The sequence below is a fragment of the Scardinius erythrophthalmus genome (genome assembly GCF_964197995.2).
Source record: "Scardinius erythrophthalmus genome assembly, chromosome: 5".
NCBI lineage: Eukaryota > Metazoa > Chordata > Actinopteri > Cypriniformes > Leuciscidae > Scardinius > Scardinius erythrophthalmus.
Genome location: NC_138225.1, coordinates 53,129,671 through 53,145,549, shown reverse-complemented (window position 1 = coordinate 53,145,549; position 15,879 = coordinate 53,129,671). Strand labels below are relative to the sequence as shown.

Here is a 15,879-nt window from a genome sequence, read left to right as displayed (position 1 = left end):
GAGATACAACTATTGAAAATCTGGAATCTGAGGGAGCAAAACAATCGAAACATTGAGAAAATCTCCTTTAAAGTTGTTCATTTATGTTGGCGATTGTGCTGCATTCACTCACAAAAATACATGTTTTATATATTTACGGTAGGAAATTTACAAAATATCTTCATGGAACATGATCTTTACTTAATATCCTGATGATTTTTGGCATAAAAGAAAAATCGATAATTTTGAGCCATTCACTGTATTGTTGGCTATTGCCACAAATATACCCGTGCGACTTATGACTGGTGACGTGATCCATGCAGGGTCAGATTTGATAGACGATAAACCTGCTGTAAAGGATCTGTACAGGTCACACACATACATAAATATATATATATATATATATATATATATATATATATATATATATATATATATATATACATATATACATATATATATATATATATATATATATATATATATATACATATATATATATATATATATATATATATATATATATATATATATATATATATATATATATATATATATATATATATGATGAAGGCTTTACTTTCACTTTCAGGACAACATCACTAAAGCGATAACTCAGGGATATATGTATACCTGATGAAGGCTTTCACTCTTAAACATAAAGGCTCATATTAGAACCGAATTGGGTTTTCCAGATTGTTTAGACTAGCGTTCAAAAGTTTGGATATTTTTAATGTTTTTGAAAGGAGTCTCTTATGCTCACCAAAGCTGCCAAAAATACAATAAAAACAGCAATATTGTGAAATATTATTACAATTTGAAAATGACTGTTGCCTTTTTAATGTATTTTAAAATGTAATTTATTCCTGTGATCAAAGCTGAATTTTCAGCATCATTACTCCAGTCTTCAGTGTCACATGATCCTTCAGAAATCACTCTAATAATGATGATTTGCTTCATAAAGGAAAACTGTAAACATCTTTTAAATCTTTTACATGAAATTTTAAGTCTCGGGAATCCTGAAATTCTTGATTCAGAGCGAACCTTAAATCTCAACAAGCTCTTACGGTGGAAAGAAGAGGATGCCACTTGGTATTGATAAGGTTTATGTGCCTCAAATAAAATAAAATGACTTGTTATAGTCAAATTACATCATAGCCGACAAAAGGGAAGAGGAATAAGCGAATAAAAACAAAAACAAAAGCACAATGTTTTACCTAAAGTTCATGAATATTATTGTCAACTCAATTCAAATTTATTTATATACTGCTTTTCACAATTTTTTAAAAGCAGCTTTACAGAAAAGCATGATGTTAAAGTTTATAATATATTAATATCGTCATGCCTTAGACAATTGCATTTAGCAGATTAGAGCAGGAGAAAATAGTTTTGTGATGAAACGAGCAATTTAAGTGAAATTATTGAAATTAAATATATGAGCTTGATAAAAATGATCATTCTAGAAGAAAATTTCAGATGGCACTTAGAGGCTTTTGCATCTGAACTCTTCATATATATACACACACACACACACACACACACACACACACACACACACACACATATATATATATATATAAATATATATATATACTCAAGTATGCGAATGTATTTGGACATACTTATATATTCAACTCTATATAAAGAGCTGGGCGATAATATATTATGTATATGACCTTGTATCAACATGACATCTGGTCCCTAAATAACTATAAATTCCAGCTGAAGGTTTAATGTTCTGCATGTGGAAGGTATAAACATGAATTCCTCAGATATTGTTTTCTTGCTTGATGTTGGCAGTGTAAATAAGTGACGTATTCTGTTGCTCCTGATGTACCAGTAGATGGCAGGAGTGATTTTCATTTCCATCAAGACGGCTTAGTCTTTCTGGAAGGGTTAAGAGCTGAGAAGACTGTGCCAGACAGTGAAAAAAGCACTGAAATATCATAAATGAATATCGTAATAAAAGACTAATAAAAATGTTAACTCATTTCTTGGGCGAATATATATAAATATCTCCTTTGTCCGCATATAAAGAGATTGCATTAGAAGCCGTGAGTCACAGACGTAATGAGGATATTAAATTTACTTTCGGAGCAGATTTGCAAAGGCTTTCTTTTCCGCATCATCATCCCTCGTACCGATGACGTCTTGAAAGGCAAGATGCCATTAACCAGAGTCTGTTGTCTGGAGAGTGACTCACGTTATAAATGTCCTGCTTTGGCCCGGTGTGTACCTGACAGGATCGGACCCGCTCCATAACACACATTCCCTCAGCTAATTGCTTCTCACGCTGAAGCCGGTGTGTGTGTGTGTGTGTGTGTACCTTGCTAATAACAGGAGCGTCAACAATGACGAAAGGCTCTCAATCGATAGCAGACGGTCTCTAGCGGGTATCTGTCGATTGGTAAACTAACAAGAGAGAAAAGCGCAGCCGAGTCGACTGGGAACATGCTCTGAAAACACTGCGAGATTATGAGGATGATATTGATGTCATCGACCCCGGGGACGAGCCAGGACTCCTTGTAGTCGCAGCCTCCTCTCTATTAGAGGAATAGACACAAAGACCTAATGCTCTTCAGACACAATGCATGTTCTTCTGAACCTCAAATGACGCCTGATGGAAGAGGAAGAGGTGGCGATTCGGTCTGCGTTTACATTGACTTGAGAGCCAAACATTGACATTCCTGCATAATCTGCCCACGGCGCATTGTGGCCTCTGTTTAGGAGTCTCGCTGCTACAGCACACTTTAAGATCTTACAACCTGTTTTTGATGCAACTATCAAAACGTGATATGAACCAGTTTTCACAGGGAAAATATTGTGGATGGAGTTTTATACAGGCCATATTATTCCCTAGGAATCTTGATGTTGTTTCAGGCTCTACTAGAACAGGTTTTCCTGCTTGAATGTTGATTATTTTCCTCATATTCTCCATTGTTGCGGCTCCTCTCTTCCCAGTCTGTCAGTAACGCTCTGTTTACTTCATGTCTCTGAGAAGCCCCTCCTTCTGAAAAGCACACTGTGCTCTGATTGGTCGGCTGGAGCAGTGTGTTGTGATTGGTCGAGCGCTTCGAGTGTGTTTGGGAAATGTCCCGCCCCTTAACCACTTAACACACTACTAACTAACTCAACCAGGCCCCGCCCCTTTATTCTGTGCATTAATTATTATAATGAGGAATATTGTGACGTGTTCGTTCCCGGAAGAAACTCAAGACTGCAATGGAAGCGTTTCAGGAGTTTAGAAACACTAATATAGAGAAGAACTGGAACTTTGCAGAGCTTTTTCATGCTTATACAGCAACATTACACACTAAAGAAAGATGATAGGTCCTGTTTTAAATGTTTTGAGAGCACATTTTAACATGCTTTTGTTGCAGTGGTCAGAAGTTATGAACTTTATTCCTTATAGCAATCAAGGCCATATATGATGTATATATTTTTTCATCATTCTTGCCTGATTGAGTCTCTTTGTAATGGGATATTGGGCTTCTGTTCTGAAATTATTAGTCCATTTCCTTAAAAACACTCCACCGGAAAACAGGTCTGAAAAGGATAAAAAGCGAACTTGCAGAGCTTCTCATATGACAGTTTTGATCCTGTTTTCATCACGATCCCCCTCCTTTCCAATCCAGCTACACACATTGTTCTTTATATTTTTGTGCAAGGAGGAAACTCATCAGTCATTTTAAGATTAAGGGGGAACTCTTAGGACACAGATAAGAGAAGAAATTTCCCAGAATATTCCCAGCCGTTTTTCTCATACATCTGGCAACACGTTTCTAATGCATCTCTAATCTGCAGTCAAACATACATCTAACGTCTGCATGAATCAGAAACTCAGCCTATCTATTTTCTATACATGTTATTGCATATGTGTGAATGATTCATACCTGCATATGTTTTTTGACCTTGTTATTTTTAATCAAAATGTCATAACTGGGTCTTCCAGTAAAAGCAACAGACTTCTGTCATAGACCATTTAAACCCACATTAAAACCCCAGTATAAGATATGCAATCAATTTTGAAAGCCACGCCCACATCTCAAAATCCAGTTAAAGGGGTGGTTGATTATGATTTGACTTTTCTAACTTTAGTTAGTGTGTGATGTTGCTGTTTGAGCATAAACAACATCTGCAAAGTTACAACGCTCAAAGTTCAAAGCAAAGGGAGATATTTGCTTTTAAAGAAATCGCTTTTTAAGGACTACAACAAACGGCTGGTAGAGACTACACCACATTCCTCCTGGGTTAGTGACATCACCAACCCTAAAATTTACATAAACCCCGCCCCCGGAACACGATTTATAGATTATCAAGACATAATATGCTAATCAGTGACTAAGATAACTACACATCATCTACATAAATTCATCAGCTAACCATTCAGAAATGTCCTGTTGCTTCTACATGTTGTCACTTCTTCTTGAGTCTCTCCATCATTGACTGAATCTGGTTTGAACATAAAAGGCTAAAAGATTTAGAAATTTTCAGTGCATGTGTGTGTGAGTGCAAGCTCTTGTAGCTCCGCCCCCTGTGCCGGGAGCAGCAGCTCATTTGCATATAAAGGAACAAACACAAAACTGTGTGTTTTTGCTCACCCTCAAAAAGTGACAATTTTAACATTATATATATATATCTTTTATTTATTTTAGATTTATTTTACATCTTGTGAAAAGGGCATTATACCACCCCTTTAACGACTAACTCATTGAACCCCAGTCTCAGTCTCCGCCATGCATTTCTTTCTCTCTCTCTCTTTTGAAAAGCCGTTACACTTACACTAAGATGTATGTCACAATGTTTGTCACTACTTCTGTTTCATCATGACTTTAATCCTGAACCATACTTTTATGCAAGAATCCTCATCTGAATTATGTTCTGACAAAAGCATGCACTGCATTCTCAGCATTGCCACTAGGGGCGCTACAGTAAAGAGTGCAGAAGTGTACAGCAGGGGTGTCCAATCCTGCTCCTGGAGGACCACCGTCCTGTAGAGTTTGGCTCCAACTTGCCACAACACTTTAACATGCCTAATAAGACCTTGATTAGCTGGTTCAGGTGTGATTAACTGGGATTGGGGATGAACTCTACAGGACAGTGGCCCTCCAGGAGCAGGATTGGACACCCCTGGTGTAAAGAGTATTTTGTCGGGTCAACCAGAGTACTGCACTCATGACCACATGTTTCTGGTCTTAGTTATGCATGTTTAATTCATCTTGCATACAGCAGTAGCGGCCAAAAGTCATGTCCGGCCTCTTCGCCCTTTATCCAAATGTTATTAAAAATGTGTTAAAGATTTTGTAAGCATATTAGTTGCACTTGCAATCAATGACATGATGTCATTTTTGGCCAGACTGTCATACAAAGAAATTATGGAAACATGCAAAAACAAGAGAGAACCAACAGTGTTTTTTTTTTTTTTTTTCACTGCAAAATAAAACCTGTAGCTGTAGTTTGTGTTTTTGTTTTTTAGATAAAAAAACTCGCAATTCTGACTTTATAACACGCAATTCTGACTATATAACACGCAATTCTGACTTTATATCACACAATTCTGACTTTATAACACAATTCTGACTTTATAACACGCAATTGTGACTTTATAACACAATTCTGACTATATAACACACAATTCTGACTTTATAACACAATTCTGACTTTATAACACGCAATTATGACTTTATAACACAATTCTGACTATATAACACACAATTCTGACTTTATAACACAATTCTGACTATATAACACACAATTCTGACTTTATAACACAATTCTGACTTTATAACACGCAATTGTGACTTTATAACACAATTCTGACTATATAACACACAATTCTGACTTTATAACGCAATTCTGACTTTATAACACGCAATTATGACTTTATAACACGCAATTCTGACTTTATAACACGCAATTCTGACTATATAACACAATTCTGACTTTATAACACGCAATTCTGACTTTATAACACGCAATTCTGACTATATAACACACAATTCTGACTTTATAACACGCAATTATGACTTTATAACACGCAATTATGACTTTACACAATTCTGACTTTATAACACACAATTCTGACTTTATAACACGCAATTGTGACTTTATAACACAATTCTGACTATATAACACACAATTCTGACTTTATAACGCAATTCTGACTTTATAACACGCAATTCTGACTTTATAACACGCAATTCTGACTTTATAACACGCAATTCTGACTATATAACACAATTCTGACTTTATAACACGCAATTCTGACTTTATAACACGCAATTCTGACTATATAACACACAATTCTGACTTTATAACACGCAATTATGACTTTATAACACGCAATTATGACTTTACACAATTCTGACTTTATAACACACAATTCTGACTTTATAGCACGCAATTGTGACTTTATATCACGCAATTCTGACTTTATAACACAAAATTGCGGCTTTATATCACGCAATTCTGAGATAAAAAGTCAATTACGAGAAAAAAATGTGTTTATTCTGGTTTTAGTTTTTATTCTGTGGTGGAAACAACCTTCCATAGATAAATACCTTAACCAAGTTTAGTGATTTGATCTTACCTCATATTTATACTATTTCCCTTATATTTAGATGGTGTAATTGAACTTGTAGGGTAATTAAAAATGAATATCTGGAATGCAAGACATTTTTTAATCATCTGAAACATCCTGCAACTAATATTACAAGGCAACTTATACTGTATAATGAAATTACCATCAAGCACACAAACGTGTAAAGCGCACACATTTAGATTCATGCCGAATAAGAGAGGTAATAAAATGCAACTTATCTGTTTGTTTGTTTTTTCCTCTCAGCAATGCAATTTTGTCCCTGTGTGACTTATTGTCAGGTGCGACTCGTTTATCTGGAAATGTGATATTTAAAGTTCCCTATGTGATTTCCAAATGCATGTTGAATGATCTTTTCTGTTTCACTCGAATATACATCACAATGAAGACTGTCAATACTGACGTTATGCATTGCGAACTTAAGTCTTCATTGCAGAAAAACATTTTTGCAGATTAATTTTTTATGAATCACTTTTAACTCTGGTTAAAGTTGAATTGGATGCTACAGTATAACACTGACCGATATAAATGAGTTTGAGATTAAGCATCAGTCTGCATCAACGGAGGCTTGTCAAACAAAGTCATCTGTCACAACAGCAAAACAGCAAGAGTGTTTTCCTCCCAAACTGTCTGACATCATACCAACTCACACTGCCAAGCATCTTTTATTTGCCCTCCAAAATTGAGCTTACACTTTTTCTTTTTCAGCTCTGCAAAACTTTCAAAAAAAAGCAATTCCCCGAGATCGAAGGACTCAACAGGCGAAGTGTTGTGTTTGGTGTGTGTTGAAGATAGTCTTCGCTGTGATTGAGTATAGGGCTGCTTATTGGAGTAAAACTGCTCAGCCAGGGAATTGCCGTCTGCACATTCAAAGCTGTGCAACCAATCCGATCACGGTGCAATCTTCGTTCACCGTAGAAGAAAACGACGGATGCCATCCTTACAGTCGGTATTAAACCCTATAGGCAAGATGCTGACTAAAATCAATTTTCCAGGGAATGCTATACCCATGGATTTTGCTGGCCATTTAGGTTGATAGAGAAAGCAAATCAAATCAGCTTATAGGATCACTTGCTGCTTTCCAACGATGTGCACTTTTATTTGCATTCTTCGTGTCCCCTTCTGAACCCCGGATTCAATCGGAGCCACAGCTCCTTTCCTGGAAGATGGTTATAGGCGTTCCTAGAAACAGGGACATTTCCTTCACTGCATTAGGCCGAATGATGGGAATGACCTGTTTGCTGAGGTTTTGGGTCATCGGATGAATCAATTCCTCGGGCCAGCTGGCTAATGTTTGCACATATCAGACGCTGATTGGGGACAGTAATAGGGTGAGCTCAGATGAGTTACAACAGATAATGGCATTTAGACGTCGTGATTGTCTTGTCATTGAGAATGAGGTTTAGAGAGCTAAGAAGTTTTGGGTCATCGACAGTTTCAGAAAAGAAAGGAGTTTCTGGCCTTGAAATGGTTTTTGTTTACTGCGGCACAGCACTTTTGTCTTATCTGTAAAGTCTTCGGAAACCTTGGTATTGAACTTTATATGACTGATTCAGGGAAGTTTCTGATTAAGGCGCTGATGTACTTTTCAAGCTAAATCGAAGAACGAACTGGTTGGACGTCATTTCTAAACTAAATCAGGGCAAAACGAAGTTCATTTAGAGTTTGTTTCAGGAGTTCGAAACAGTTCCGGCTACGACTGGTAAACGCCTCTATACTACCATTGGTCCATGGTGATGATGTCATATGTGGGCGTGGCTCTGAGGCTCCGCCTTCTTTGAGGTGGAAATCTTCTCCGGTTCATTTCTTCCGTTCAGTCCGTCGAGCTAAGACGTTTTGTGGAACTCAGTTTCAGAAAAGAAAGCAGTTTCTGGCCTTGAAATGGTTTTTGTTTACTGCGGCACAGCACTTTTGTCTTATCTGTAAAGTCTTCGGAAACCTTGGTATTGATCTTTATATGACTGATCCAGGGCAGGTTCTGATTAAGGCGCTGATGAACTGGTTGGACGTCATTTCGAAACTAAATCAGGGCAAAACGAAGTTCATTTGGAGTTTCAGGAGTTCGAAACAGTTCCGGCTGCGACTGGTAAACGCCTCTGTACTACCATTGGTCCATGGTGATGATGTAATAGGTGGGCGTGGCTCTGAGGCTCCGCCTTCTTTGAGGTGGAAATCTTCTCCGGTTCATTTCTTCCGTTCAGTCCGTCGAGGGCAGACGCGAGTTAAAACATGAACACACTTGAGAGATGCTGACATTTTAATTCTAATTGAAAATGACACTGACACAGTTTTGTCATGTTTAATACCGGCTTGCTTTAAAGCAATCTATTGTATAAATAAATGTGATGTGAACCAGTTTGCAGAGCTGGTGCAAACAAATCCACATCACTGTGATCAGACGCTTCTTAACTGCTGTTTTCTCACCGCTGTCATTTTTGTTGTGCGTTCATTTTGTTATTAAGAGGACAGCACATTTTAACATATTCATCTAAATGTAAATCTCAGTATTGTGGTTCACTAACAGTATCCCACCGCTCAGGTATTCTGGACTTTATTTTTTTACTCTGCGGTGAGGTCTTTAGGGTTCCCCTTCACACACCCTCTCTGTCTGACCTCCATAAGATCCCCCCTCATTACACACACACACACACACACACGCACACACACACACGTGCCTAATTACCCTCCCTGTTTACTCAGTTGAAACTGGCTTAGGTTACTCTGCATACATAAACATAGCCATAATCGTTTTGTCTATTTTTCACATGTGCAGTTGAGCAGTCAAGCGTGCTTTTTCTAGGAAACCGCTGGTGGTAAATGTGTGTGTGCACGTCTGCGGCTCTCCGTTTGTCCACGAGCGGGGCTGCGCTCATCGGCATTGATATTTCATGTTGCACTTTTCTGATCATCTGTTTCCCATTTGCAGGAACTTTTTTAACCCTTTTCGCAATTTGCCGAATGCCACTCTAATGGGCATATTTGCTAAACCTTTTAGCGGCACTTTCATAGTGTTGGCTGGGAATGCCTGCTTTGACATGAAGGGCAGATCCTTCACGTAAACCATCGAGATGTGCCCTTCCTGCACCTCCAAATACATGTTTAACTAGTTGTATAGGCTGTGGGTTTGTCAAACTGTTGTTTTCATGGGAAAGTTTTCTCATTTGATCACTGGTTTCTCTCAAGGATCCTTCCTTCCTCAAGGGTTACCTCCAGTATATTGTCTTGTGCATCATTACAAGAAAAGGTGTGTGTACAGTATGCCTGTACAGTAGTGGCAAAAAGTGATGCTTGGCCTCGGAAAATTAACATCTTTACCCTTTATTCAAAAATAATTAAAAATGTGTCAAAGATTTGTTTGTGTTAGTTCACAGTCCATCAACAAAAGTAAACAATTGTGAAATCATTTTATTTCAAAATAAATAAATACAAATATTAGTAAATGTTGAAAATTACCATTGACGCAGCTTAATAAATGCTGTAAAATTACCGTATTTGTTTGTTGTTGTTGTTAGTTCACGTTAACTAATGTAAACTAATGAAACCTTACTGGGTTACACTTTATTTTGATTGTCCACCCTAGACATTCTACTAACTATAAGTAACTACATGTCAACTTATTCCACTAACCCTAACCTTAACCAATCAGTCTACTAATACTCTAATTGATGTAGTATCAAATTATTATTGACTTATAGTAAGTAGATTGTATAAAGTGGACTATCAAAATAAAGTGTAACCCCTTATTGTAAAGTGTTACCATTATTTTAACTTGTTTGAGTGTGTTTTTTGTCCATAAATTTCCAAATAAAAAGAGCAAACAGTAGATTATCCCAAAATAGTGTATGACATGTTGAGAGAGTTTCCAGTAAAAACAGCTGTATCGTGATATTTTACTGTTTCTGTGATTTTGCTCACTCTCGCACTTCTCCATTCACTCTCTGCTGGACTTCCACGACTCGGTGTGTCTGCCAGGCATCTTTCATGAGAGTCATTACAGCGCAATGGATTGCAGTCTTTCCCCTCCGTCTCTCGGCCGCTGTAATAACGTCTCATTCATCAAGGCCGTTTAAAGAGAGTTGCCTGTGCGTAAATAAGGGGAGGTCTGGCAGTCAGAAACCTGCTGATGCTCTCAGAGAGATGTGTGTCTTCCTCATCACCGTCTCTCAGAGAGATGTGTGTCTTCCTCATCACCGTCTACTGGAGATAGACAATGTGAAAAATACCTGTACGGTGACAATGTGTTCGATTTAGAGGGATACATGCAACTTATAATGTATATTTCATTAAGTCATGTAATGTTAATATACCAAGCCTGCTTGATATGCTGTTTACCTTAAAATATACTGATATCCCCTAATAATATTACATTGTTTCAATTAATAATTTTGTACCTAACTGTGTGATTTGTATATGTATATTTCTGAAGTATAGGCTATAACTTATACAGTTACCTCTGATAACAGATCACTCTGAATTGTAATGTAGACTCAGTAAAGCTATTGTGAAAAGTGCTATACAAATAAATGTGAATTGAATTCAGTAATACAAGTGTTATCAGAGTTCACCGTTAGCAGCCTGTCCATGAAACAAAGCCAATATTTGTATATAGACGGTGCAAAATTAATGCACTAAATGAATGTAATAAACATTAAATAACAGAAAATGTAACACAAAAATCTGAATGCACATAATAATAAAAAAATTTAAATAAAATATATGTGTATATTATGTGTCGCAATGGGACTTCTGGCAATTTTTGTACTTTTTTCTACTGTGATCACCATTATACTACCTAACATAACAGTCTTCTAATATAATACTCTAATGAGAGTTAGTTTACATGTAGTTACAAATTAATGAGAGTTAGTTGACTTATTCGTTACTTATAGTTAGTAAAATGTAGTGGACTCTCGAAATAAAGTGTAACCCCTTGTTGTAAAGTGTTTCCATTATTTTAACTGGTTTGAGTGTTTTTTTATTTGAGTTTTTTTGTCCATAAAATTCCAAATTCTACTCGATTCTACTTAGTTATTTTTCATGCTGTAAAAAAAACATTATATATATATATATATATATATATATATATATATTGCTTCTCTGCCCCTTGCTTGTCTTATTATTGCCCCCGAGATGGAGTCTCTTGACATTCACACGTGGGCTGACCTTTTTTGGTGCAGTTTCCAATTAAATCCTGACAGGTTCTTGTCTGTACAAAGCGCCCCGAGTTGCCCTCAGCCTGCCGAACTTCACAGAGATACACCACTTCTCAAGTGGAGGTGGCAGAGTGTGTTGTTGGCGACCGGTCTGACTCATCGACTGCGCCGGAAGGACGTTTGCTCCCCGAGATAATTGCATTTCTCTCACCTGTGCCATTTATTTTGCAGGCCTTCAAAAGTGCCACGATGAGCTCATACTGGTGTGCGGGGAAGGGTGATGTCATCGAGAACTGGTGCCGCTGCGACCTGACTGCGCTTGGCAAAGACGGGCTGCCCAACTGCAGTCCCCTGCGCCGGCCCGTGTGAGTAACCCCGACCCGGCGCTCCGTGAGCCTCTTTATTCATTCATGGATTCATCCTCGACCGTCGATGAGACAAATGATGCTGACAAATGGGCCTCATCTTCACTGCCAAATTCAAAGGCAATCGTTTCATGACATGCTGAGTCACATATGAAATATACACTACTGTTCAGATGTTGTTGTTTTGGTGACACTTTGTTAAGATTAGTTACATGCACTAAAAATGAAAAATAATTCTAAAGCATGTATTAATAGTTAATGTTAATTTCAACATTTGCTAATACATAATTAAAATCAGTAGTTGTGTAATTTAATGCACAATGAACAGTTTATATATATATATATATATATTTTTTTTTTAACTAACGTTAACAAAGATTAATAAAAATGCATCTCATTGTTAGTTAATTCATGCATTTTAATAATGTTTACTAATGGTATCTTATTGTAAAGTGTTTTTACAATAGATTTGTGTAAATATTTTTTTTAAAGAAGTCTCAACAAGGCTGCATTTATTTGATGGAAAAATACAGTAAAAACACAAAAGTGAAATATTATTAAAATGACTGTTTTCAATGTGGATATATCTTAAAATATAATTTATTCCTGTGATCAAAGCTGAATGTTCAGCATCATTACTCCAGTCTTCAGTGTCACATGATCCTTCAGAAATCACTCTAAGATGATGATTTGATGCTCAAGAAACATTTATGATTATTATCAATGTTGAAAACAGATGCGCTGCTTCATTTATTTATTTTTTATTTTTTGTGGATACAGTTTTTTCAAGATTCTTTGATGAGAAGAACAGCACTTATTTCAAATAGAAATGTTCTGTAACATTATAAATGTATTTTGATCTTTGATGTAATGTAATGTACCTTTGATCAATTTAATGCATCTTTCCTTAATACAAAAATATAACAAAAAAAGAAAAACGTTTGAAAGGTAGTATACAAAAAAATGCTATAAAATGCTACTTTGTGATCCAGACACTCCACATTCGTGAATGAAATAAACATTTTTATATATTATTTTTTTTTACTAACCGGCCCGCAAGATCCGAACTGCTCCATACTGGTTACTTTCAGCACAGATTGAGTTGTCTGAAACGAGGGCAGAAAGGCTGTGCAAGGTCACAACTCATTCTTAGTGAATTCCCCGAGGTGTCTTAAGTGTCCTGCCTTCCTTTTAAAACTACGTCCATGATGCCTTAAAATGCTGCATCCTCAAACCAGATTCACACTGTACGATTTTGCCCGCGAAATTTAGTGATTCCTAAAAGATTTCTCTGATCTTAAGCCAATATCTAAAGTCTTTGATCGCCAGTTAGACATGTTCGCAGACGGCCGATTAACGACCACCTCAGACAAATTTCCGGCAGCGTCAGAAGATTCGACGCATCGTTTTTAACACGTCTTGACTTCCGTACAGTCTGACATTAATTACACCTGAGACCTTACATCATCATGATATCATGCAGGGATCATGTTCGGACAGTCTGACAAGCAGCTGTCATAAAGGACTATTATAAATCGTACAGTGTGAACCCGGCTTTAGGCGGCTCGGTGGATCTTGGAACTGAGCCAGTTCATCAAATCCTATGGTAACACTTTATTTTGATGGTCCCTTTTGAACATTCTGTGGACTATAAGTAACTTTGCATCTAAATGTCAACTAACTCTCAGTAGAGTTGCTAACATTTTATTGTGATGGTCTTCCAACAGACATTATGCTGACTATAAGTAACTATGCAAGTACATGTCAGCTAACTCTAACCCGAACCCTACCAGTCTACTAATACTCTACTAACACTCTTTAGTTAGTAGACATGTAGGTGTAACTTTACTTAAAGTCAACAGAATGTGTTAAAGTGATTATCAAAATAATGTGAAACCAATCCTACTAGCATGCACATAATGCTGTATTGTCTTCATTTCTCAGACTGAGATTGGCTCCACACCTGGAACCGTCCAGTACGATGGTGGCGCTGGAATGGATCGATGTGGAGCCCCTGATTGGCTACAAGGTTTCAGATTACATCATTCAACACAAGCGAGTCGAGGACCCGTCAGAGGCGGAAATATACACAGGTAAACTCGCAGGTTTAGGAACAATATCACAGAGGAGGACATCAAATCTGCACAATTTTTATTCTGCAAAACACATAAAATACAAGGGGAACTACTCTACCTGTCCACATTTAATTTAGATTTGTTTAATGCTTTTGAAAGAAGTCTTTTCTGTTCAACAAGGCCTGTATATTTGGTCAAAAATGCATGTAATATTGTGAAATGTTTTTACAATTTAAAAATACCCGTTTTCGATTGTAATATATTATAAAATGTAATTTATCCCTGTGATCAAAGCTGAATGTTCAGCATCATTACTCCAGTCTTCAGTGTCACATGATCCTTCAGAAATCATTCTAATATGATGATTTGATGCTCAAGAAACATTTATGATTATTATCAATGTTGAAAACAGTTGTGCTGTTTTTTTTTTCAGGATTCTTTGATGAATAGAAAGTTCAATGAACAGAAGTTATTAGAAACGGAAACATTTTGTAACATTATAAATGTCTTTATACAGTCACTTCTGATCAATTGAATGCATCCTTGCAGGATAAAAGTATTAATAATTTTAATAAGTAATTCATATTATTTAATTTTACTTTTTTATTTTTTGCAATTGAAACTTTTGAACCGTACTGCAGTTTTCAGAAAAATATTACACTTTTGACCGGTAGTGTAGATCAGTGTATTAATGTGAATAATACATTTATTTTCCTGGCATCATGTGTTTTTCTACTCAACCTGACAACCTTTTCCCCCCTAATTTTCACGACTACTTTTGGCCTAATGGACTTTGTCCAATCTTACGAGATGCTTCCAATAATTTAGATGTGATTGAACCGTTCCTATGTCTGTGATCAATTTAGAAATCTAATTTCCCAGTGCTGGGAAATTGCAGTTCAGTCAGGGTTTTTACAATGATGTTGTTCTCCTCGTATAGCCTGCGGTCGAGTCTGAATACATAACCGATTGTCTTGTTGATCTGGTCAAATCTTGTTAAGCTTCAATGGCACTACGACTCCAGGGTTACATGAGCGGGTGACTAACAGCGTGTGTGACAGTCAGAGCGCAGGTAGAAGGAATCTAATAAAAGAGGAGGTTTAGTCATTCATCAATCAGTCTAGCAGAAGGACGAGTGCTGATGAGTGAAGGCAGGAGATGAAGGAGAGACTGGCAGATTGTGTGACGTCTCTCGCTCTGATCCAGGACAGGATTACACCCTCCAGGAGTCCGAAACACTGACCGACACTCGCAAAAACCCAAGCGTCAAGCGTCACTATTAAGACACCTACCGCTATAGGTGTTGCTCTATCGACGGGCTAGGAACTCGATTGCGTCATATCAAGACATTTACATGCGTTTGTAAAAGTTGTACTGATTTTTTTATATACAGTATGAAGACTTCAGATGCAAAAGCCTCTAAGTGCCATCTTAAATTTTCTTCTAGAATGATCTTTTTTTTATCAAGCTTGTATGTTTATGTTCAGTCATTTCACTTTAATGGCAATGAAAAAAATACCTATTAATTGTCATTAAAGTGAAATTACTGAACCTAAATATGCGAGCTTGATAAAAAATGCTCATTTTTGAAGAAAATTTCAGATGGCACTTAGAGGCTTTTGCATCTGAACTCTTCATATATATATATATATATATATATATATATATATATATATATATATATATATATATATATATATATATATATT

The 15,879-nt window shown here is 36.7% G+C and overlaps 1 protein-coding gene across 1 annotated transcript in view; it reads left to right on the top strand.

Annotated features, from left to right (window-relative positions):
• astn2 (astrotactin 2) overlaps positions 1-15,879 on the top strand; it is a 455,595-nt gene that overhangs the window by 397,290 nt on the left and 42,426 nt on the right. Inside the window, exons 18-19 of the mRNA XM_081365202.1 lie at positions 11,962-12,095; positions 14,040-14,188. Of these exons, the coding sequence (XP_081221328.1) occupies positions 11,962-12,095; positions 14,040-14,188 (283 nt within the window). The remainder of the gene's footprint in view (positions 1-11,961; positions 12,096-14,039; positions 14,189-15,879) is intronic.